Here is a 25,226-nt window from a genome sequence, read left to right as displayed (position 1 = left end):
GGGAGTCAAGGGGCTGGTTTTTCAGTACGACAGTGTCATCCAGGGTCTCAGGATCTTTCAAGCCTCTGTTCCTCTGTTCCCATCATGTCTTTGGCCTTATTGCCTCATGATCTCAATGTGGCTGCCATAGCTCCAGATATCACCTCTCCCTACAAAGTAGGACTATAGGACAGAACTCCTTGCTGTCTCTCTTTTAATAAGAGAGTAAAATCCTTGCCAGAACACTTCCACCCCAGCAGACCTTGCTTTACATTTCATTGGTCTGGGGTCGGGTTTTGCACTCACCTCTAAATCAAACACTGGGAAAGGGCCCGGCTCCTTCTGATCCTTCAGATCTCAGCTCAAATATCACCTCCCTAGAATGCTGGAAAGACAACCAGTCTTCCACGCTCTGGAATTAGCTTGGTTTACTTATTTGCTTATTCGTCCTTTGTCCTCTCTCCCCTCACTAAAAAGTAAGCTCTGTGCTCGTAGGGACATTATCTTGTTCATCGCTGTATCGCCGGCACCAAGAATGAGGCCTGGCACTCTGGATACTCGGTTAATATTTTTTGAATAAGGAAGCAAGAAAAGAAAGCGGCTTGGAGAGCTACAGGCAGGGCTGGCGCGCGTGCTTGCTCAAAGGTGACTGCTCAGGGCAAGGGTGTCAAAACCTGTTAGTCGTTTGCAGACAGCTAAGCGGGGTAGGTGGGAGGATTGGTTTCACACACTCACTTGCTCCCCAGTGCCAGAGCTGGGGTTTTGTGCTAGCATTGCTTACAGAGGAGGGATTGTCCCCTTTATGTTCACAGCAGGGACCTCGTGGCTTTGCAGAAGGGACGGTGGGTCCCCTGACTTCCGATCACTCTTGGACCAAGCTAGTCATCCAGGTCGATGGTGACATTCTAATGAGGCCTCTTGGGTTGGCTATTTCTGCATGTGCCCTTGAAAAGACGACTCCCTTCCCTAAATTGTCTCTTCCTGAAAGAGCAGCTGTCACAGCCCAAGAGACCGGCCTCTTTGACCACCTCTCCCCAACCCACCCTCCTGAAAGCTCACATTTACCGAGCACTTCCTGCAGGCCAGTGGTGGTTTAAGTGTCGCTCCTGTGAATGCATAACAACTCGGCGACGTAAGTATCTTCCAACCTCATTTCACAGATGAGGAAAGAGACACAACGACGTCCCTCCTTGCCCTGCCATCCTGTTAGAACAGGCCATCACCAGCTGGCTCACCAGGGGCTCTGTTCAGCGCCCAGAAACGTTTGGTTTGAACCTTTTAGATAGTTGTCAGATTTTTAACAACTATGAGATTTCACATTGTAAAAAGTAGGGTTTTTAGCTTCTCCTGAAAAATGGGAAGATGTGGTCCCTGTCGTTCGTTCCCTGTAGCCTGAGGTTGTGAACCAATTCATTGGACTTTTCATTGGACTTTCCCCTCTGGTTTTTCTCATTGTGAAGCAATATTTGTCTGTTCTACTGTCTCTACCAAAAGTGGCCAGATTAGAGCTGGAGATGAAGACGGGCTGTGGGGTTTCCTTATGGGTCTGTTTCATCCATTGATGTTAGCTGCCTGGCCCACATAGGCATTTGAGTTTGTCTCCTGTTGCGATACTTTGTACCAAATGGCTACACTTCTAGGGACATTGTGAGTGTCCCATAATAATAATGTCTAATATCTATTGATGACTTTTTGCCCAGTGTTTCATCATCACAGCAACCTTTGAAGAGGGCTTAATATCATCCTGACTTTATAAGTACGGAAAATGAGGCACTGCGTGATTCCCTCACTAGAACAGGAGGTCCTGAAGCTCGTTCATCTTTGTACCATCGGTGCTAGGCTTACTAGCTGTTTGAATGAAAGATTAAAGGAACGAATGAATGATGTTCTCCCCCAGTGTTCACTGGCCCAGGAGATCGAAAGCCTTGACCTCATAGTCATTTGGGACACTCCTGTCAGGGGAATGGGCTCACTTAGTGTCATTGAGGGTTCTTGGGTTGTGTTTCTGCGACGTAACAAACCACTCCAACTTGGTGGTTTAAGGTAACAATATTTTATTTCAGATGATTCTGTGGGTTGACCAGGTGGTTCTTCAGCTTCACGTGCTATGACCTGGCAGGTCTAGAACAGCCCCACTCAAATGGCTGGCAGCTCTTGCTGGTCACCAGGTGGGAGCTCAGTTATTCTCCACATGTGCTCTGCCCTATGGCTGCTTGGGCTTCCTCACAGCATGGCAGGCTCAGGGTAGCCTGACATCTAAGAGTGCAAACATGAAAGCTGCCAGGGCCTCTTAAGGCTTAACTGTGAAACTCGTACCTTCTCTTGGTCAAAACAGGTCACAAAACCAGCCCAGTTTCATGAGGTGGAACCCACACAAGGGGTTGAGTGCCAGGCAGTGTGGCTTTTTGGAGTCCACCAAAGTACCAATTTATCACAGATTGTAAGTAGCGGAGCCCAGCGCTTACTGCTTCAAGCTGGAACAGGATTTACTGGGAGACTCAGGACAGGGCAGGAACCGAGGAAATTCTGGGGACCGCCGCACAGGAGTTGCTCACAGCATCCTGAAAGAGGGTTTCCATTCCAGTGCGACAAATGCACCCCTGCTTTTTCTTTCTGCCCTTGACACTTCATTTGAGAGTTGGAGACATGGTGATTAAGTCTGATTGGCCGCCCTCAGTCACACGGTCATCCCTTGGCAGAGAGGATGGAGGCATCTTGGCAGAGGAGAGAGAGTCCTCAAAAGGAAGCTGGGGTGCTGTTGTCAAAAGAAGGGGACCAGATGGACAAAAATAGTGAGAACTCTCTGCACGGCCCCTGCGTAGGTGACTCCATCCCTGGCAGAGCAGTGAACATTTAAAAACGAATGAATGGACTTCCAAAGTCCGATGTAAGTGGAATGCCCAAATCTGTGTGGCAGCTGCTCCAGCGCCCGAGCCCCATAGTTCAGGGGCTGCTGGAGGTCTGGAAGCTGCTCTCCACCTTATGGGGCAAAGGCAACTCCTAGAACCCCTGCCATGCCTCGACATCCCCCTCCAGAAGATGGGGACAGTTTGCTTCTGGCTCCTGAAGAGAGAGCATGCGCGGTAATAAGGGACCCGGGCTCAACGCCTGCACTCCCTCCTCCCAGACCCCGCCCCGCCAGTGCGACTGCCTTCCACCCCCACACCTGGTGACACCCAGTGAGGTCCCCCCCTTCCCCGGCAGGGGAGGCTGCTAGTCGGAAAAACGGATCCAGACTCATCCCAGCTCGCAGAGCCCCTGACCCGGGCTCTCCTCCCACTTGCCGGTCTATTTCCGGCTGCTAATTAGATTGCACAGCACGCCACGTTGGGAAGCCGACCTGTCATTCCAAAGGCACTCCACGCACATCTCCAAATGTAGCGGGTGATTTGGTAAAAGTTGCTTCTGACTCCTTCCCCCGGCTTCTGAAGTGATTGTAAGCGTCGGGCTGTTTCCAAGGTGAGCTAATGAGCGGCTCATCTGCTAATAGCAGGGGCGAGCTGGCTGAGGACCGCACGCTCGCCTGTGGATTGGGTGAAAAGGGAAGAAGTAATTGGATTATTAATACCGAGCTGTCAAAATACCTTTTATTCCTTTTATATTCTTCTGGAAGGAAACGACAGTGTCTGGAAACATAAATACATGGTCTGTCGGGGTAAACAGGGCTAAGAAAATGCGGGGCTGAAAAGGGGGAGGGTTAGAAAGGTGGAATTGTCAGTCCTGTCTACACTGAGAACCAGCCCACAATTAGGCGTGAATGATGACTCTGTTCAAACCGGACTTTATTGCTTTTGGCCGAAGGCCTCTTGCAGAAATAACTTTGTGATTCCCTGCCAGGGAAGCTTTTGTCCACAGCTGAGACAAAGGAACAAAGAACAGAGGTGGGAATTTCTGTATCTGATTCGCACTTCCTCTAAACAGCCAGAAAGGACAGTGGGTGTGGCCTGCCCAGAAGGCTAGGCTGGGGCAAAGGGGTGTCCCGCCTCCTGTGGGCCACACTGCTGTGCTCTGGCCACGCAATGTTGGTTTCATTCTGCACATTCCCACCCCAGGGCCTTTGCACTTACTTCCTCTGTTGCATAGAAAGCATTTTGCCCACCACTGGCTTCTTGCCCACCTCTGCTCTCAGCTCTAATGCCACCTCCTCATGCCACCTCCTCATGCCACCTCCTCATGCCAGAGAGACCTTTCCCAATTTACTGTCCATCCCATCACCTGACAGCTTTCTTCAAAGCTCTTAAAACAGTCTGAAATTTGTCTTCATTCATCGTCTGCCTCACCAAGGTGTCACAGCTCTCTGAGAACAGATGCCTGGCCTGCCTGGTGGCCACCACCGTTTCCCAGCATGTGGCTGAGTCGGAGGTGCTCAGGAACGATTAGATAGCTTTGAAGAGTTGCACATAGCCCCCAGGCTAAGCTCCAGCGGGGCTTTATTGGACCTGCTCATTGTTTAAAACAGGTTGAAAGTTTTTACTTTGGAAATGGCATTTACCTGTGTAGTCCGGGCCCCACCCCGTCTCTTGTCTCTTATCCTAAATCTAGGCGGCTTCACAGCTTCACTCACTCGGGTCTCCGCCTGGCCCTGACAGGCATTTGCATTTTATCTCTGCTTTAGACAAAGGCTACTGCAAACAGGTAACCTCTCTCCAAAGGCGACCAGACAACAGCCAGACTTGCAAGGCCAGATCTTGTGCCAGACTGCTGGCCTCACCGACCGGGTCCCAGTGTGGATCCAGGTGTGGTCTTCATCTTAGCCGTCCATGCACAGGGCATAAATGGTGTTGATCTCATCGGAAGCAGGTCATTCCCTTTTCCTTTTCCTTTTCTGCTCTCCTCCAAGCCTCTGAGTCATCAAGGAGGGAATGATCCCGCCCACACGGCAGTAGTGCTGAGACTGAGAGACTCAGGTTTATGGCAATGGGTGCTGGTTCCTCCAGGGTAGACTTTTCTTTCTAAATAAATTTACTGAAATAAGAGAGGGAATGAATGAATGAGTGAGTGAATGAATGAGTGAATGAATGATTTTAGGCCCAGATTTGGGTATTCTACTTACACCAGACTTTTAAAAATTCATTTATTTGTTCCGAGACCCTGGCATATGGGATGGAGCACAGAGGGTAACGATCAGCTCTGCTGTCCCTTTCAGAGCAGACCGGCCTGTACCATTTGCCTCAAACCAGGAGCCCCTGCCCTGGAAGCTGCCATCTTGCCAGAAACTTCCTGGGAGCTGCCTGTAAAAAACCCCAGCAGTAGTTGAGTCTGGCCCAGGTGGAGAAGCTGTGTTATCCTAGGTGGAGTTCTGGCAGGTTGGGAAATGTTTGCAGGTCACCTGCCAAGGCAGCATGATTAGTATCCTTCCAAGCCTGGTCCCAAAGCCCTGGCCCAGCACCCCGCATTTGAAGCCTCCAGATCTTCATGATCACCCCCCTGCTGTGTCCTGCCACTGAGGCGCCAATACCTGCCTGATGAGGGGGGGCTCCCAGGGACAGCAGCCTTCCCTCCTGGACTCCAGGGCCACCTCCATGTTGACAGTGGCTTCAGGCACAGGGCTCAAGGGCAGAGCCTGAGCTGGAGAATTTCTCATCTCTGCAGAAGGGAAGAGCTTGGGGGAAGTTGGGGCCTTTTCCCCAAATGAGGTCTTATCGTTCTGTTGGGTTTTCTGGGTTTGTTAGGTGGCTTCCTTTCTACTTAAAAATAAGCCGGGGGTGGTTAAAAAAAAAAGGGCGGGGGAAGAAAATGTTTGCAACATAGATAGAACTGGGCAGATGTGTTCTCTGGAGTAAGCAGGAGAGGTTGTCGCTGTGACACTAGCTCCCAGTACAGGCCCTTCAGTTCACCCTTCGGCCCCACTCAGAACCCTCTGGACCCAACATCATGGCTTTAACCCCCTTGGGTCATGTGAGAAGGAAGAGTGGGGTTGGGGCAACCTTCAGGTCGCCCTAGGACTTTCCAAGGTTCAGGGATGGGCAGAGGCTGACTCAGATCAGGTTTCACTTCCAAGGAGGGAAGATGCCCTGCAGGGGAGGCCCACGCGGCTGCCCCAGGCCTGGCCGGCCTCTGTGACCCAGCAGGACCGACTGTTTTCCAGGATGGCCACACAGTTCTCTGCAGGTTCATCCACAGTCGGACCTTGATGCTCTTCTGTCAAGAAGTAGGTCTGTGTCCCCTGCCTTAAATCTTGCCAGACTTGTGTAGCCCTGGTGGAAGGAGCACCATGGGACAACAGAAAAGATGAGGCAGCTTCCCCTAGATCACTGGGACCCTCGCTGTTGTGCAAGAAATCAGACCCCACTGCAAGGCCGCCATGCTGTGAGGAAGCCCAAGCCACACTGAGGCCACATGGTGCCCACCCTGCAGCCCCTTCCAAGCTCCCAGCCGACTGCCAGCAACAGCTGCCAGACAAGCCAAGGCCCTGCTGAGCCTTTTCAGTGGTGGCCTCAGACATTACAAAGCAGAAACCAGCCCTTCCTGCTGTGTCCTGCCCAAGTTCCTGGTCAGGAGCCTCTGAGCATAGAAGAAAGATTTTATTTCCCCACTAAGTTTTGGGGTAAATTGTTACACAGTAATAGTAACCGGAGCATTCAGCCAATTCCAGTCTTCCTACCGTGCAGTTATTCATTCATTTATCTACTGAACAATATCCAGAAACCATCCACCTCTTGCCCCTTCCCTGCTCCCACCTACTCATCTCAGTGGCCTCCCTCATGCCCCGAAGTCTGTTCTCCTCACGTAGTCAGGAGGATTCTGTTAAAACCTACATCAGGGCTGGGTATAGTGGCTCACGCTTGTAATCCCAGCCCTTGGGGAGGCCAAGATGGGAGGATTATTTGAGTCCAGGAGTTCAACACCAGCCTGGGCAGCATAGCGAGACCTCATCTCTCCCAAAAATGTAAGAGGCAGTCGAGCGTGGTTGTCCTCACCTGCAGTCTCAGCTGCTTGGGAGGCTGAGGTGAGAGGATTGCCTGAGCCTGGGAACTGGAGGTTGCAGTGAGCTATGTTCGTGCTACTGTACTCCAGCCTGGGCAATAGAGCAAGACACTGTCTCAAAAAGAAAAACTACACCAGATCACATCACCCACAGGGTAGAACCCCCAGGCCCCCTCACTCAGAATCACAAGGGGGCCGCCATGCTTGCCCCCTTTCTGCCCCTTCCTCAGGTGTCTTCCTACCTCAGGACAGTCATGCTTTCTGTTCCCTGTGCCTAGGATGCTCCTCCCCTAAATATCCACAAGGTGTGTCCCCTCCCCCACCTGCAGGTATCCGCCAATTGTCATCTCGGAGAGAGGCCTTCGCTGCCCACCCTATTTAAAGTTACACCCCCTTAGCCAGGCATGGTGGCTAATGCCTGTAATCCCAGCACTTTGGGAGGCTGAGGCGGGAGGATCACGAGGTCAAGAGATCGAGGTCAACTGACCAACATGATGAATCTCCATCTCTACTAAAAATACAAAAATTAGCCGGGCATGGTGGCACACACCCGTGGTCCCACCTACTTGGAAGGCTGAGGCAGGAGAATCACTTAAGCCTGGGAGGCAGAGGTTGCAATGAGCTGAGATCGCACCATTGCACTGTCACTTGGGTGACAGAGTGAGACTCCATCTCAAATAAATAAATAGTTACCTCCCCTAGCACTCCAGCCCTCCTCCTTAGGACTTGATCTCCTTGGGGCACATTGCCTCATAAGCCATGTAATTTATTTTGGTGTCTGATCCATGAAGGAGGGTTTCTCATGATCCCCAGCACTGAGAATAGGGCCAGCAGCATAGTAGGTGCTCAGGAAATCTCTGTTGACTACCTGGAAGAATCAGCATCTTGGCTGTGCCAGAAGCTGGGGCTGTGGTGGGGAGCAACCAAGAGACACCCCTGCCCGTGGGAGCTTCTGGTGGACGGAGGAGCCTCTACAAAATAAAAACCCAGGCCCGGTGCAGCGGCTTTCGCCTGTAAACCCAGCACTTTGAGAGGCCAAGGTGGGCTGATCCCTTGAGGTCAGGAGTTCCAGATCAGCCTGGCCAACATGGTGAAACCCTGCCTCTACTAAAAAAAAATACAGAAATTAGTCAGGTGTGGTGGCAGGTGCCTGTGATCCCAGCCACGCAGGAGGCTGAGGCAGGAGAATCGCTTGAACCCGGGAGGCGGAGGTTTCAGTGAACTGAGATGGTGCCACTACCCTCCAGTCCGGATGACAGAGTGAGATTCTGTCTGAAAAAACAAAAACACCTCAGGCCAGAGAGCAGAGGAATTGCGAGTTGTGATAAGTGCTCTAAAGAGGGCAGCGGACGGGACGGAGGGTGGGAGTGACAGAGCAGGGCCTGTTTCAGGGACAGAGGGCCAGGGAAGGTGCCGTCTTCACCTCCCAGACTCTACCCAGCCCAGTCTGCAAGGCCGTGCCCAGAGAACAGTCTGTTTTCCTTGGCAGATGAGGAAACCGAGGCCCAAGTCACAGCCGGAGTGGCCGAGTCAGGCCCAGAATTTGTGATTCCCACACCCATGTTCCTTCCGCTTTTCCACAACTGCTCTTATCAGTTGTCAAAGAAGGATGGGCAAGTTGGCCCTCTGCCTCCTGCCTGCCCCCCCGCCACCGCCCCGCCCATGTGCATTTATTTGGTTGCCAGTGACAGAAAGAGCAACTAGGTATGACCTAATCGAAAAAAAGGAATTTTAACTCCTGATCTTAAAGAGTCAAAGTATGGGGAAACTGACCTAAAAAGAAAACAGAAACTAGTTAAAGCGAAAGAATAATTTATTCAGCCTGAAACAAAGAACCCAGCAATAAATCTTCCGCTTTCAGGCTTGGCTGGTTCCAAGTGTCCAGTGCCATTAAGACCCAAGAACGTTGCATTTCACAGCAGTGCTCTGTGTTCTGTGTGTTGGCTTCATTCCCGACCCCACTCCAGGCAAGGTGACATCAGTATCTTCCCTGGTCCTCACATTGGAACGATGTAGAGTGAGTTAGCCAGTTGTAAAAACTGGATGCCTCTTCCTGACCAGTCAGGCCAAAGCGCCTGGATTACTCTGGCCCATCTCCAAGGCAGGGGTGGGGAGGCTTTGATTGGCCCAGGTCTGGAACTCACAATCTAGCCTTGGAGCTCCAGAGCTGGAGCCTAATTTGAACTTTGTGGACCAAGGGTGGGGAGAAAAGTATTCCCAAACTTTTTTTTTTTTTTTTTTTTTTTTTTTTTAGATGGAATCTTGCTCTGTTGCCCAGGTTGGAGTACAGTGATGCAATCTCGGCTCACTGCAACGTCTGCCTCCTGGGTTTAAGCAATTCTCTTCCTTCAGCCTCCCAAGTAACTGTGATTATAGGCACACATCACCACACCTGGCTAATTTTTGTATTTTTACTAGAGATGGGGTTTCACCGTGTTGGCCAGGCTGATCTTGGACTCCAGACCTCAGGTGATCCACCTGCCTTGGCTTCCCAAAGTGCTGGGATTACAGCCGTAAGCCATCACACCCAGCCTCAGATCCCCAAGAAAATCGGGATCTGTTATGGAAAGGAGGTGAGAGAATGCTAGGTGGCCCAAACCAGGCAGATAACACAAGCCAGCATTGATTGGGCACTCTGCATACAGATCTGTTGAAGGGCTTCGTGCATGCGAAAGCGTCCATTCTGTAGCAAGTGCCGTAAGTGTCCTCCCTTTCTGGATGAAGTCAGTGAGACAAGAGGTCAGACACTTGCCCAGCATCTGTTAAGTGGTGGAGCCAAGATCCAAACCCATGCAGGCTAGTTCCAGATCCCACCCCTCCTCCTACTCAGCCTGTTCCCTGCTGCATTTTCCCCCAGGTAAGTGTTGGGCTGTTGGCTTGCCTCTGTCCACTCTGTTTGTCAGCTCCGTGAGAATCGGAAGTTTATATATATATATATATATATATATATATATATATATATATATATATATATATAAACTGATCATGAAACAGTACAAGGCACGTAGCAGATGCTCAGATATTTGAGGGTATGGAGTATATGACCTGTTAAACATCTACTTAGTTGACATGCAAAACATTTTGCTGCTCCGCTTCCTAAGACTGGAATATATTGTTTCTAAATTTCCTTTGCACTCTAGCTGTGATCCCCAGCCACCCTGTTCTAACAGTTTGCCTGTGATTTGCCATTATTTCCAGCTCTCTTTTCTGGTCATTCTCAACGTTTAGCTGGAGTCTTTCAACTCCAGCTTTTCATATGTTGACTCAGAATATCACTTCCAGGAGGGCAGGGAGTTTTCTTTTCACTGCTTTAGCCACAGTGCCAAGAACTGTGCCTGACACGCACGAGCCTTCGGGAATTTCTTGTTACATCAGTAGTTAGGCAGGCAGCTGGGTTCCTAAGCCCTGCATTTTTGGCCTATAATCTTTATGCCCTAATTTCCTTTCCAGATCCTGAGCCCTCGTCTTGAAACCTGATCTTTCCCTCCTCCCTCTGAATGACCCTTCTATTGTCCCCTGCCCTGCTCTTGAGAGCCGACTGGGTTCTCTGCCTCCATTTGGAATTCCAGGAACAGGCCGGGAGAGCTACCAGATGGCCTGGGCTGAGCCAGAGGAGACAGGGAGAAGCTGTGGCCTGCACATTACAGACGTTTCTGTCCTTTCTTTGACAGCCCCAAAGAGGAGGAGAGAAGGCTGGAGAAACTGTAGCCAGGAAGAAGGGGGGACACGGGAGTGTAAAGTTTAACAGATGTGCGTGTGTCATCCCCTGTCTAGACAGCTTCTGGGCTTGTGAGGTTTGGGACCACACTTTCCCGTCCCTCCAGGGGCCTCTCTCTGTTTCCTCTGCCTGCTTTGCCCAAACTGTTTCTCTTCTTGAAGCATTCTGTCCTCCACCCTCCTCTTCCTGGGCTATCCAAAGCCTGTGGATTCTTCAGAACTTTGCTCCTTTCAGGCTGCTCAGAGTTTATGCTGAGTACTCCTCCAGGCAGCCCTCCCTGACTGCTCCCAGCAGGTTCCCCTTTCCTCTTCCCGTTTATGCAACACACTTAACCTCAGTCCCTGGTGTCACTCGTTGCCTTCCAAGTCAGCATAAGTATCAAACAAGTAGGCTCCGGGGTCAGAATGTCTGTGTGCAAATAGCCATGCTGCTTACTGGCTTTATCTGTCACTTGGAGGCGGCACATCCACGTGAACCTCCCAGGGGACAGGGAAGAATGTATTACTGTTGTAATCAGGGCAGGATTCTGTCACTGAACACTGCCTCACATATAGCAGGCGCTTCATACATGTTTGTAAAGTAAATGAAGGAAGAGAGGAATCATCAGGCTCTCTGGACCGCCTGGGGAGGTCCCCAGGTCTGTTGTGGGGTTCTGGCCCCAGCCCGTGGGATGTATCTGCACATCCACCGTTTCCTCTCTTCCTGCCTCTCGTGGACATTTCCCGTCTGACCAGTGCCGCCTCCTGCCTCTGGCCCCTTCATCCTGAGCATTTGCCGTTTCGGAATACTCGGGATGTTAGGTGTTTCCAGAGATGTCTCCGGGGCTAGGGAGCCTTTGCCGAGGTCCTGGAAAGGAGCCGGTGGGAAGGAGAGGTGGTGTCCTTGGCAGGGACGGAGAGGCAGGCGGCTGGTGCTGCATGGGTTCACTGGGTACTCTCTCAGTTCAGCCACTTTGAATATTTTACCAAGAAGAAGAAAAAAAAAGGCAGAATCCCTTGTGTCATTTTTAATTGATTTCTTCGGCATCCGGAGAGAGACTGGCATGAGGCCAGGAGAAGTCTGAGCCAGGGGAATTCATCAAAAATCGACCCACTGATGACTTGGTCTGATGAAATAATTAGCTCCTGTTATTCTCTGGCTTCTGGTGCCAGAGCTTTGACTTCCATCCAGAGGATAGCGGGTGATAGCTGCTCAGGAGTGGGGGATGCCCTGAAACCAACATGGGAGCCAAGTCCAGCTGACCACTCCCCCAGGCTCCATCTTGACCTAGCCCAAAGCTCCCAATGAAGGCTGCCCTTCCCAGCGCCCCCGCACCTTGGCATCATAGGCCCAGGGCCAAAAAAGCCCTTAGAGAGCACCTGGCAAATGAGGAAACTGAGGCTGGGAGACTCTTAGGAACTTGCTTGAAAATCTGCTTCCAGGGGGTACTGGTTGAGCCATCCACGTCGGGCCAGACTAGGTTTGAACCCCTTCTCTGCCATTTACATACCCATATGATCGTGGGAAAGTGATTTTAACACTCTGTGCCTCAGCTTCTTCATAAAATGGGTGAAATATTGATGGGTGGGTGTGCATATTAATTGGGTTGACACCTGCAAACAGAGCAGAGACTGGAGTGTGTTGCAAGCTTTCAAAAAGCTTCTGTGATTGGTCTTTGGTTTAAGAGAGTTGCTATTTGTGGGACATCCCATCGGAATTCTCCCAGTATTAGCGCTCCACGTCTGTCTCTCTGAAGGAATGTGAACGTGCATTTTAGCAAGCTGGTTGGTGCGTCCCTAGATTCAAGTGCAAAGATCCCGTAGTGTTTCCCGATGGAGGGACATGGGCCACTGATAATGTATTAGTCCGTTTTCACACTGCTGAGAAAGACATACCTGAGACTGGATAATATATAAAGAAAAAAGTTTAATGAGCTCATAGTCCCACGTGGCTGGGAGGCCTCACAATCATGGCAGAAGGCGAAAGGCGTGTCTTACCTGATGGCAGATGAGAGAATGGGAACGAAGCAAAGGGGAACCCTTTATAAAACCATCAGATCTTGTGGGACTTACTACTACAAGAACCGTATGGGGGAAGGACGGGCACGGTGGCTCATTGCCTGTAATCCCAGCACTTTGGGAGGCTGAGGCAGGTGGATCACAAGGTCAAGAGATGGAGACCATCCTGGCCAACGTGGTGAAACTGTCTCTACTAAAAATACAAAAATTAGCTGGGTGTGCTCATGCGTAGTGTAGTCCCCACTCCTCGGGAGGGTGAGGCAGGAGAATTGCTTGAACCTGGGAGGCGGAGGTTGACAGTGAGTTGAGATTGCGCCACTGCACTCCAGCCTGGGCAACAGCAAGACTCTGTCTCAAAAAAAAAAAAAAAAAAAAGAACAGTATGGGGGAAACCACCCCCATAATTCAGTCATCTCCCACTGGGTCCTTCCCACAACGCCTGGGAACTATAGGAGCTACAATTCAAGATGAAATTTGGGTAGGGACATGGCCAAACTGTATGAGATAAACAGCATGGTTTGAGGATGGCTGATTTGGGGTGGTTCTGGGGTGATTCCATGGCTGGTGCCCGTCTCCTTTCCAGCCACCTCCAGCAGAAAGGCTCCGATGGTGCTTTGGCTCCTTTCAACACCCGCTAGTCTCACTTCAGAAGAGACAGAATGTGTGAGCAGGAGGCCACGCGAAGCCTGGGAAGCTATTTGAATCAAGTTCCACTGATTCTGCTTTCCTCGACTTTTATTTGTACAATTAACTCTACAGGGAAGCGATGTCCACTTTCCATTTATCTTTGGATAGGAAGTCTTCTCTTCCCAACATAGGTGTTTATGTTTTTATTTTTAAATGAGGCCATTTGAAGAAGCACGTTAAGTCCATAATCATCGATGGGCTCTGTGGATTCAGCAGAAATCGGGGCAGTGGTCTTTGAATGGAGAGAGTTGGGAACCTGAGTTTCGTGACGAGAAGCCCACACTGAAGGGTGAGGGAGGGCAGAATTCACGTCCCGTCCTTGCCGTCTTCTCTCTGGGTGGCTTTAGGATGGTAATGAAGCCTCAGTTTTCTCTGGGACTAATAATAGTACTTGCAGGAGAGTGCTTTGGTGGAGGTTGAAGGTGATTCCACAGAGTGTCAGACATGGGACACAGCTGTACCGGTAGGAACAATCTAATGATGGTTTACACTGTGGATTACGGGTTCCAGTTAGTACCATGGGCCAGGCTCTAGCCCCAGCACACTGTATCAACACATTTAATCCTGCACACCCATTTTATGGATGAGGAAACTGAGGCACAAAGACTTCGGAGTTACTTGCTGAAAGACCCTGAGCTAGTACTCAAGCTTTCAGCAAGTAACTCCAAAGTCCATGTCCTTAACCATCATGCCACGTGGCACAAAGCAGGTGCCCAGCAAACAAGTCACCGCAGTGGCTCTGGCTGTCATGAGGTGTATGTTGCTGCAGATGAGAGATTGAGAAGGAAGCTAGTGCTTGTCCTCTGGTCCTGTGAAACACAGTTCTCATGTCAGATGACTGTATCAAGTGTGTCCCCAGCTCCTCTGAAATGGTGACTCTCTCTCTCAGAGCCACTTGGGAAGGAGGCAGTGAGTGAAGCCTGCTTTCTGCTCCCAGCCTGACATAGGATACAGGTCCCTGAATGACGTAAATGAGGGCGCGCATCGGGGCAGCTGGCAGAGTTGATTGAAAGCGCCATTCCCAGGGGCAGGCGGGGCAAAGGGAGCGAACAAGTGACACAGCACCCCGGAGCTGGCAGCAGAAGGAGCCCTTACTTTCCCTCGACTTGGTGGGGCAAGAGGAGGGAGAGGTGAACTCAGAACTGGGGAGACACTAGAGCCAGAAGGGGCCCCCGGCAGAAGCTCTGTCCACACACACAGAGAGAGGCACGCAGTCTGCTGTCTGGGGAGCTGCTGCATGCAGGAGAGGGAGACCAAACCCTCTGACTTCCTGCCGCCTCCAATGCTGCAGCCTCCCAGCCTGAAGCCAGAGAGCTGGGATGTGCCAACCACGCTGTGCTGTCCGCAGAGCTTAGCCTCCCCGGGTGCCGAGCAGAGCTGGGGGAGCAATGGAGCAGGAGGGAACTTTCCTGGGGTTTTTCTATCATAGCACTGCCCAGAGAATACAATGGCCAGCTCCTCCTTGGTGTCCGTGGAGGGTGGCTGGGGCAGGGCATCAGTGATGGATGCCTCCGCGCCATGTAGACCCAGGCCATGGCACAGCCCTGCCGAGCCCAGCTTCCCTCACTCTGCTGAACTCAAAGGACCTTAAGAGAACCTCCGTTTCTTTCTTTGTCTGACTATTTCTTTGTGCCAAGTCCTGGAGACAGCCATGAACAACATAAGCCTGTCTCTGTCCTCAGGGAGCTGACCCCCTGGGAGGGAAGAATTGGACAATAAGATAAATTGCAGGCTGTAGTGGTGATTACAAGAGAAATAAAAGCAGTTACAAAATGCAGCGAGTGCCTGGGTTGGAGGGCCCACTTTAAATAGGGTGGTCGGGGCACGCCTCCCTGAGGTAAGGATGTTTGCTCCTTTGACAGAAGAGAGAACCAGTAGTACAAAGGAGGAGGTTTTTGTTTTGGTTTTTTTGAGAGAGGCTCGCCGTGTCACCCAGTCTGGAGTGCAATGGCACAATCTCTGCTCACTACAACCTCCGCCTCCCGGGTTCAAGCCATTCTTCTGCCTCAGCCTCCCGAGTAGCTGGGATTACAAGCATGTGCCACCGCGCCTGGCTAATTTGTGTATTTTTATAGAGATGGGGTTTCACCACATTGGTCTTGAACTCCCGATCTCATGTGATCCACCTGCCTCAGCCTCCCAAAGTGCTGGAATTACAGGTGCGAGCCACTGCGCCTGGCCAGGAGTTACTTTTTAAAGAGCAGGTGCAAAGACCCAGGGGTAGAGAGAAGCTTGATTTATCCAGTCAACAGGAAGAAGCCAGTGGGGCTGGAAAGGACAGGTTGGAGAGAAGTGGTCAGAGGCCAGATCTCACACACCCAGGCAGCCCTGGCGAGAAGTTTGCGTTTTATCCCGTGAGCCATGAGCTGCCAGTGAAGGTGCGGCAGTTGGGCACAGGATTGGCACTAAAGTGACTGGCACTTGTACAACCTGGAGGCGAGCACCCCCTTCAGTCCGCACCTGCAGGGGGCACTGTGCCCTCTCCTGCCCAGTGCTGTGGCCTGGTCTGTACTTTAGGAAGATCCCTCCGGCTGCCCTGAGAAGAATGGAGGATGAGGGCAGGGAGGAGGGAGGCAGGAGACCCCTCAGGCCGCCTTGCAGTCCCCAGGAGAGACGAGGCAGGCAGCACATCCCCCTGCCAAACGTGGAGCCCTCGCTGAGTCCCTGAATTGTGACTTCAAGCTGCTAGCCAGGTTCTCCCATGGAGGGCAAGGACAAACAGACCCTCTCAAGGTCACAGCGACACAGCCACCCCCATGGCACTTGACTTCCTCCCCATGCATCTGCAGGCTGTGGCTCTCTGCTCGCTCGCTCTCTCGTTTTAAATAAATGATACCAAAAGTCTATATCTGGACAGGACTTGAAGGCTCATTTCCTCAAGAAGTGAAAAAATGACCGCAGAGAGCAAAGAGCAGGGCGAGATTAGAGACCTGCTCGAGCCAGAGTCGCCTCCTCGCCTCCCGCACCCACCTTCGCTTGCGACCTAGTCTGACCTGGGGCCAAGGGGGATGACTGAGGGCAAGGGGCCCGTGGCAGATCTTCCCCCTTCACCTTTTAGTGCTCAATTTTCTCTTTTGTCATTTTGTTTATTCTGCAACTTAAAACTAATAGGAGGCCTGGCGCTGTGGCTCATGCTGGTAATCCAGCACTTTGGGAGCCCAAGGCAGTGAATCACCTGAGGTCAGGAGTTTGAGACCAGCCCGACCAACATGGTGAAACCCTGTCTCTACTAAAAATACAAAAAACTAGCCGGTCGTGGTGGTGGGTACCTGTAATCCCACCTACCTGGGAGGCTGAGGCAGGGGAATTGGGAGATGGAGGTTGCAGTAAGCTGAAATTGTGCCATTGCACTCCAGCCTGGGCAACAAGAGTGAAACTCCATCTGAAAAAAAAAAAATTAATAGGGGCCGGGCGCAGTGGCTCACGCCTGTAATCCCAGCACTTTGGGAGGCTGAGGCGGGTGGATCACGAGGTCAAGAGATCGAGACCATCCTGGTCAATATGGTGAAACCCCGTCTCTACTAAAAATACAAAAATTAGCTGGGCATGGTGGCGCACACCTGTAGTCCCAGCTACTAGGGAGGCTGAGGCAGGAGAATTGCTTGAACCCAGGAGGCGGAGGTTGCGGTGAGCTGAGATCGCGCCATTGCACTCCAGCCTGGGTAACAAGAGTGAAACTCCGTCTCAAAAAAAAAAAAAAAACGAATAGGAATACGTTTTTGTCCAATTACAAGATCCCTTAACAAAGTGTTTTCACACACATCCCCAGCGAACTGAAATCTTATAATGGCCCTGTCTTATGACGGCCATTGTATTCATGGGGAAACTGAGGTTCTAAACTGGCCTGCTCACGGAAAAACTGAGCCAGTGAGTGGAGGATCTGGCATTTGAACATGCCAGTTGTCCAGCCCAAAACATCCAACTCTGGGTTCTTATTGAAACCCCTGATTGAATCCCCTGCTGCTGGGTCTTCATCTCCCTCAGCTCTCTAACCCACGGGGCAGGCAGATGCGAGAAGACCACAAGTGTTGGCTTCCTGAGACCAGCCCACTGCTGTTCCTCTCCCTGGAGACGATTTGTCTGTGAAACTGGGCGGGTTATTCAGAGACGGGCTGATAATTTGACTCGGGTCTCGGGCTGCCACCGACACATCAGAGGCTCACTGGATCCAGGGAAGAAATTCTTTCTGCAGAAGTGGCCACAGAAGCCTTTTCTGCCAGTCTGTTGAGCAAGCAAATTGTAAAGTTTGCTAACTTCAGCGGAGTTCGGTTTTCACTCTGCCACAGCCACCCGTTCAAAGAAACTCCCATTGTTCGTGCCAGCCGCCGTACAAATCATTATGCAAGAATGAGCAGCCGGCAGCCTTGACATAAATATTGACCTGATTCTTCCTCCTCCTCTAGATCTGCGAGTAAAGAGGAACTAGGGACAAGAAACAGAGCCACAGACGCAACTTCAGACTCCTGCATCCCGAAAGAAGGACCAGATCAGCAAAGAAAAGATGGGCTCTCCGAGCCTCATGCTGTGCTTGCTGTCCGCAACTGTGTTCTCCCTGCTGGCTGGAAGCTCGGCCTTCCTGAAGTACTTCCCCATAAGAGACAGGTTTCACAGGGAACGCAGGAACATCCGCCCCAACATCATCCTGGTGCTGACGGACGACCAGGATGTGGAGCTGGGTAAGTCTCAGGGCCCCAGGGTAGCACCTTGGCCCCACAGTGCAGGGTCCCTGGGCCAGGCGGAGGCTCCGGAGGCGAGGCCGTGGTGATGACTTGTAGAGCTCACCTTTGAGTACATTGAAACCAAAACATGGGCTACCCCAATGTGTTTGGGGTCACAACTGGGTCCTCAAGGTTAAGGTCTCTACCGTTCTCCAGTTGTAGAGCCGTTCCTGGATTTCTCCAAAGAGTTAAAACAGGCCAGGCGCAGTAGCTCACTCCTGTAATCCCAGCACTTTGGGAGGCCAAGGCTGGCAGATCACCTGAGGTCAGGAGTTCGAGACCAGCCTGGCCAACGTGGCGAAATCCCATCTCTACCAAAAATACAAAAATGAGCCGGGCGTGGTGGCACGTGCCTGTAATCCCAGCTACTGGGGAGGCTGAGGCACTAAAATCACTTGAATCTGGGAGAAAGAGGTTGCAGTGAGTGGAGATTATGCCACTACACTCCAGCCTGGGTGACAGAGTGAGACTCTGTCTCAAAAAAAATAAATAAATATATATGAGACATGCGCCTGGAACCAGATTTTGGAGGCTCTTGTGGGTTGTGGCAAAGACTACCAGTCATTGATCCGGTGAAGAGCAGTCCCTTAGCCTCTGTCCACTCTCAAAGGATAACAGCACATTGTTGGTGGCAACAAATGGAAAGGCTGACTAGGTTAGCCTCGGCAACCTGAATTTGTCTTTTAGCTACCAGGAAAAGGTAATTTACATGAACCAAGTTGTTTCTTGCAATGCTTTGTATTAATGATCACAAGTATAGATTTTTTTTTTTCTTTGGGAGCTTCTCCGTGCAAAAAGAATTTGTAGCCAGGAAGCAATCAGAGCCCAGAGCTTTTGTTGACAGTTTGACACATAGGATACCTGTCTCCCAGTAGCATTTAGAATGAGCCGCATTTGATAACCATGAAGAGTCTGCAGACTGTGGCCAGAGAGGTGTGTTTTGTTTGTTACAGAATTTTGCAGCGAAGTCTTGCAGGCAACGCCTGGACCTCAGGGCTTCTCAGTCTCACATCATGTAGCCCCCACACTGTTTCGGTTGTAGTCATGCCTAGGAATTTCCGATGCCCTGCACGTTCGTTCATTCATCCAGCAGATGTTTATTAAGCATTTGTTCCATTCAGTGTACTGTGTCAGGAGCCAGAGAACTGGAGGGAGGTTCATTCTAGGTGGAGAGGGCAGGAAATTCAAAGATACTGAGATAGAAATGAGCTTGGTGGTTTGGAGCAAAAGAAAAAAAAGTGGCAGGAAGCTGGAGTGGAGGGAGCTGGGGCCGTGATGGAGAGAGATGAGGCTGAGGAGTCCACTTGGGCCGGGTCGCACCAGGCCTTGTGGCCATGGTGGGGGCTTTGAGTTTGATTCTTAGTGAAGCAGACATGCATGAGGATGCCTGAAAAAGAGGAAGGCCGTCACCTCACTTAGGTTCCAACAGGACCCCGACTCTTTTGATGAAATGAAATTGCAGGGGGTAAGGGCAGAAACAGGACACCCATTTGGAGGCCAGTGCCATGACAGGGTAGTGATGCTGGAAGCTCAGACCTGGGCACTGAGATGGGGTCCCACCTGATGTGTGTTTGGGAAATAAACTGGTGGATGGGTTAGGTATGTGGGTTAAGGAAAAGAGAAGTTTCAAGGGCAACTCCGAGATTTGGGGCCCGAATGCATAGGTGGATATCTGAATACCCACTCTTAGGAACAATATATTTTTACTACCGCAGCATGATCCAGACAAGTCTCATGTCTGAATCTGACCGCATTTTGTGTCTGTGATTCATGAATAAAACCAACAGTGTATGCAGATAAAAGAAACCAATGGTGTATGCAGATACAAGGAAAGGAGCCACGGTTATGGAGTAAACGCAGAAGAGAGGAGGGCAGTGAAAGTCATGGCTGGCTTAAGATACAGAGGTTTCTTCTCTCCTTCTGACAGATGGAAAAACTGAGGCAGAGAGAAGCCACTTGTCCAGGTTTTCACAGCTAAAATGTGATTAAACAAGATTTGAACTGGGTGCCGTGGCTCACGCCTGAAATCCCAGCACTTTGGGAGCCCGAGGAGGGAGGATTGCTTGAGGCCAGGAGTTCGAGACCAGCCTGAGCAACACAGTGAGCCCCGATCTCAACAAAAAAATGGAAAAATCAGCCAAGGATGGTGGTTGGCTACAGTAGCAGCTAGCTAATGGGAGGCCGAGGTGGAAGGATCACTTGAGCCCAGGAAGTCAAGGCTGCAGTGAGCCTAGGTCACACCACTGCTCTCTAGCCTGGGCAACAGAGCAAGACCCCATCTCAGAACAAAAGAGAAAAACAATATTTGAACCCAGAACCCATGCTTTTAACCACTGCTCTATTTAGCCAGACTCCTGGGATGGATATTGAGTTGTTTCCAGATTGGTAGTATGTATGTTTGTTAGTCTTTCACTGTTACAGATGTTGTTGCTGGAAATTTAAACATGCATCTTTGCACAGGCAAGGGAGTGCTTCTGAAGGATAAATTCCAGGAGGTAGATGTGATGGGTTTAGAGCCCCTGGTGTTCAGCGGCCTCTGTCAGCTCTTACCCAGTGTCATTACACTGTATAGATCAGAGCCTACAAGTCTTGAGCTCTGCAAACAAGCCAGACCTCTTCCACCAGCAGCACTGATCCGGTGAAGCAGTGCTGGGTTTTAAAGGAGGCTGAGCTTCCTCCAGGAGTGAGGGATGGGAAAGTGGTCATGGGAGGGGGATGACAGGCTTTTTATAAACCACTAGACAGACCCGGATCAATAATGCATGTCCCAAAAAAGCCCAATACATTATCTCACAGTCTGCTACAACTGGCACACAGCAGGTGGTCCTAAAAAATTTATCATTTGCTATTTTCTGCTCATCCGCGCAGCAGTTCTGACGGTCCTCTGGGCTGGAGACATCTCGACTGAGATAATCCCAGGGTCCTTCCAGTCCCAGGGCAGCAAACAGCCTTCCATCCTCATTAGGGTCTGGTTGGGAGGACGGGTCCCAGGCACACAAGACGAGGGGCTTGTTCTGTTTCCTTATTTCAGGGTTGCGGGGTCAGGACTGTACCGCGTGTCTTCGATTTCCCTTTCCCTGCATGCATCTGACTTCCTGAGGTGTCAAATGCCCAGGGGAACTAGGGCCATGCTAGTCCGTGAGTGGCCTACATTATCAATACATGTTCAGAGTAGTTGGGGATATCCCTGTGTTTCCATGGCCCTTGGAGACCAGCTGACTTTTGCTGGCCTTCCGCTCCAAAAGAATAAGAGAGGGAGAGGCACGGGGAGGTGGTCTTGCTCACAGATGTCCTTTGTTCAGGGACACTGTAGAATCTGTGGGCTCTGCCAGGGTTTACTGGCTTAATTTGAGCCAGCCTCTGGGGAGACTCTGGGGCGCCTCTGGGGCTCCGACAGGCTCTGAGACACCAAGAGGATTAAGACATGGTTCTGGCCTGGAGCAGGAGAATTTCTGCAGCATCCCAGTTCTGATCTGTGACTTGAGAATTTCTTTAACTGGACTTATTTTTGAAGCTTAAATATTACTTTAAAAGGAACACCTAAATTCTGACTGTAAAGGAAAAACCAATACCCATTGCCTTCGGTAAAAGTTCACCTCCAAACCAAACACAGTGAAAACCAATGTTTTTACATTTCAGCAAGATGCTGCCCCCCACGAAGCCGGTGAGTCTTTGCTGTAATAAAGGTGATGGGCAGTTTCGGAAGAGATGTTAAAGGTGAAGTAGCGCCTACCAAGACGTTCTTCTTGACCCGATCAGCAGGATAGAGACTAGAAAAGAGACGAACTTTCTCAAGCTTTTAATGTAGGGGCTCCACTTACATGGGCACCATGTGGTGGTAGCTCTTGTGTCAGAGGGTTAAGGGCACAGCCAGACTCCAAGCCCCAGAATATTTGGGCAGTTTCCCCACTGCTCATTTTCCTGAGTGTTCACACCAGGCAGAGATAGGTGGCTTTTAGTGGCCCTTTCCAATGTTAGATTGGAAGTGTGCCCCCACGAAACTGGATGCAACGTTTGCGGTTTTTTTCTTTTTTTTTTCTTTTTTTTGTTTTTTTTCTTTTTTATTTTTCGAGACAGAGTCTCACTCTGTTGCCCAGGCTGGAGTGCAGTGGTGCCATCTTGGTTTACTGCAACCTCCACCTCCTGAGTTCACTTGATTCTCCTGCCTCAGCCTCCAAGGTGGCTGAGATTACAGGTGCACCACCACCACACCCAGCTAATTTTTTTGTATTTTTTAGTAGAGACGAGGTTTCACCGTGTTGGCCAGGCTGGTTTTGAACTCCCAGCCTCAGGTGATCCGCCTGCCTCGGCCTCCCAAAGTGCTGGGATCACAGGCATGAGCCACCGCGCAGCCTGATGTTTGCATTTCAAAAGAATTACTGCCTTGCAGAACATCTTTATTTTTATTGATTTATATATTTATATATTTTGAGACAGGGTCTTGCTCTGTCACTCAGGCTGGCGTGATCACTGCTCACTGCAGCCTCAACCTCCTCAACTTAAGCAATTCTGTTACCTCAGCCCCTGAAGTAGATGGGACTACCGGCGGACACCATCACAGCCAGCTAATTTTGGGGTGTTGTGTTTTGTTTTGTTTTGTTTTATAAAGATGAGGTTTTGCCATGTTGCTCAGGCTGGCCACAAACTCCTGAGCTCAAGCGATCCATCCCCGTCAGCCTCCCAAAGTGCTGGGATTACAGGTGTGAGCCACTGCACCCAGCCTTTCAAAACATCTTTAAATGAAAATGCTCCCAGTAAAGTTGCTAGGGTGAGAGCTGTCTCCTAAACACTGGATTCAAAGCCTCACTCTACCACTGACTCTGTGTCCTTGGGAGAGACTTGCCCTCTCTGTGCTTCAGTTTACTCATCTATAAAGTGGAGATGATGATCTGTCTTCCTGGCATTCTTGTGAGAACCGAATACCTGGCACCTGTCCTATGTGTGACAGTCTGCTCTCACTCGGGTTGTTAAAGCCATCCTCTGTTAGAGTGGCCTGGGCCAATGCCACAAAGTACTGTCTGTCTGTAGCAAGTGTTACATATCAAAACGACATGAAGGCCGGGCACGGTGGCTCACGCCTGTAATTCCAGCACTTTGGGAGGCTGAGGCAGGTGGATCCGCTGAGGTCAGGAGTTGGAGGCCAGTCTGGCCAACATGGTGAAACTTTGTGTCTAGTAAAATAGAAAAATTAGCCAGGCGTGGTGGCAGGTGCCTGTAATCCCAGCTACTTGGGAGGCTGAGGCAGGAGAATCGCTTGAACCTGGGAGGCGGAGGTTGCAGTGAGCCAAGATCGTGCCACTGCACTCCAGCCTGGGTGACGGAGCAAGACACGGCAGTGAACAGCAACATTACTGTCGAGTCTTGTCCCAGCTGACACAGTGGGGTGGCTGCTGCCCACGCTCGTGCAGGTGACCTAGCACACACTTTGCCAGGCACGTGAGCCTAGCATGGCGACATACCCCAGAATTTGAGTGATCCTTGTCAATTAGGTTGGCCGTGGGTTCTTCTGCTGTTACTGCCTCTGCTGATGAACAGAGTTGCACCATCATCGCTGGCAGAAGGCAGCTGAGTGGTGGTTTTGGGGCCTGCAAAAGTGTCCTGGGAACCAGCGTCCACTGGATGTCAAAAACGTTTGTGGCACAGCCACTCTCTATCAGTCTAGATTCTCTCAGTTATGACTGACATAAACCCAACTCAAGCAGGACTGAGGAAACGAAAAGGAGACTTCATTGGACTTACATAAAGAAGTCCGAGGATCCGGAAGCTCTGTCTCTGGATGGCCTCTGTCCCTCCGCCTCCTTGGTCTCAGCTTTCCTCCAAGTTACCTTGACTCTCAGGCTGGCTGTCCAGGCAGCGTTCCTGGCATTGCTAGATAGACGTGAACACCTTGGAGGTGCAGGCTATCCCCGTGGAAAGAGCGCTGCTCTCACCTGGGAGTGCTCATAAGTCCCCAGATTGAGTCTTTTTGGTCTGACACTGTCTGGGACATCTGGTTAACCAGATTCAGGGGAGTGGAACACTATGGTTAGCTAGATGGAGTCATGTGCACATTCCTGGAGCCAGGACTGGGGCCAACTCCACTTAAACCATGAGGGCTGGGATTGGGACACAGCGAGTTCAAGACACATGAAGTCTATAGTACATAAGAGAGCAGAAAGTGAGGAGGAGAATAAAGCCAGGAGGGGCAATCAACCAGGAAGACAAAGGCAGAGAAAAGAGTTGCTGGGATTTTATATAGGGTAATCTCATTGCGAAGGGGAAATCTGAGCAAAGGAGCTAAGGAAACCAGTCATGGGCATCCCTGAGGAAGAGCACTCCAAGCAGAGCAAACAGTATGTGCAAAGGCCCTGAGGCAGACGCTGTCCCAGCGGGCTCAGAGCAGCAAAGAGACCAGAGCGGTGTGCACAAGGGCGGCAGGAAGAGTGAGCAGTAATGCGGAGGTGGAGGTTGGATGGACCATGCAGGGCACGAGCCTTTGAACGGAAGGAGGATTTTGGCTTTCTGAGTGATGATGGACGCCAATAGAGGACATTGAGCAGAGAAGGAGCATCATCTGAGTTGTGTCTTCATAGGACTCCTCTTGGAGAGGGTCATGAGACTGAAGAGGTGTCATGAGGGCAGGGTGTCCAGCAGTAAGTAGTCTGCTGCAACAGGCCACGCATGAGATGGGCCCAGTGAGGAGTCCGTTGCAATAGTCCAGGCGTGAGATGATGGTGGCTCAGGCCAGAGTGAGGAAAGTCGTAGGTGCTGCTCGTATTTCCAAGTTCGAGCTGATGGAACTGATGTGGACGGGAAAGAAGAGCTGAGAAGGACTCCAGGGTTGTGGCCTGAAAAACTGTGCAAATGGATTTTCTGGGTACAGAGCTAGGGAAAGCTATGGTTACAAGCTCAGTTCTGGACCTGGGAAGCTGCAGGTACCTGTGAAAAGCCAGCAGGAACTGTCCAGGAGGGAGCCACGTCGGTCAGATGCTGAGGAGGGAGGCCCAGGCCTGGGTGGGCTTAGGGGAGGGGAGGGTGGGGATTGTATGCAAACTGTGTGCTTGTTTGTGCTTTACTGAATCTGAGACCCTCCCCAGACTCTCAGAGGGGTCTCTGATCCTGAAAGTTGCAGGAATCCAGCCTGGAGAGCTGTCCGGTGGGAGAGGCAGGTTTTTGAGAGAAAGGCACGGCAGAGGTCTGGCGAGCCTCCCGTTTTCCACT

At 51.0% G+C, this 25,226-nt stretch overlaps 1 protein-coding gene across 9 annotated transcripts in view; it reads left to right on the top strand.

The window, feature by feature from the left end:
• Positions 1-25,226, top strand: part of SULF2 (sulfatase 2) — a 128,207-nt gene that overhangs the window by 9,691 nt on the left and 93,290 nt on the right. For 8 of the 9 annotated variants that reach the window (XM_010343103.3, XM_010343102.3, XM_074406634.1 and 5 more), the window contains exon 2: positions 17,712-17,984. In XM_010343103.3, the coding sequence (XP_010341405.1) occupies positions 17,810-17,984 (175 nt within the window). In that variant the 5' untranslated portion in view covers positions 17,712-17,809. Of the gene's footprint in view, positions 1-3,420; positions 3,439-17,711; positions 17,985-25,226 lie in introns of those variants that run through there. The other variant, XM_074406633.1, reaches the window with a different exon arrangement.

Source organism: Saimiri boliviensis, chromosome 9, assembly GCF_048565385.1.
Source record: "Saimiri boliviensis isolate mSaiBol1 chromosome 9, mSaiBol1.pri, whole genome shotgun sequence".
NCBI lineage: Eukaryota > Metazoa > Chordata > Mammalia > Primates > Cebidae > Saimiri > Saimiri boliviensis.
Note: the sequence above shows the minus strand (reverse complement) of the source record. Positions and strands in the feature narration are given on the sequence as shown.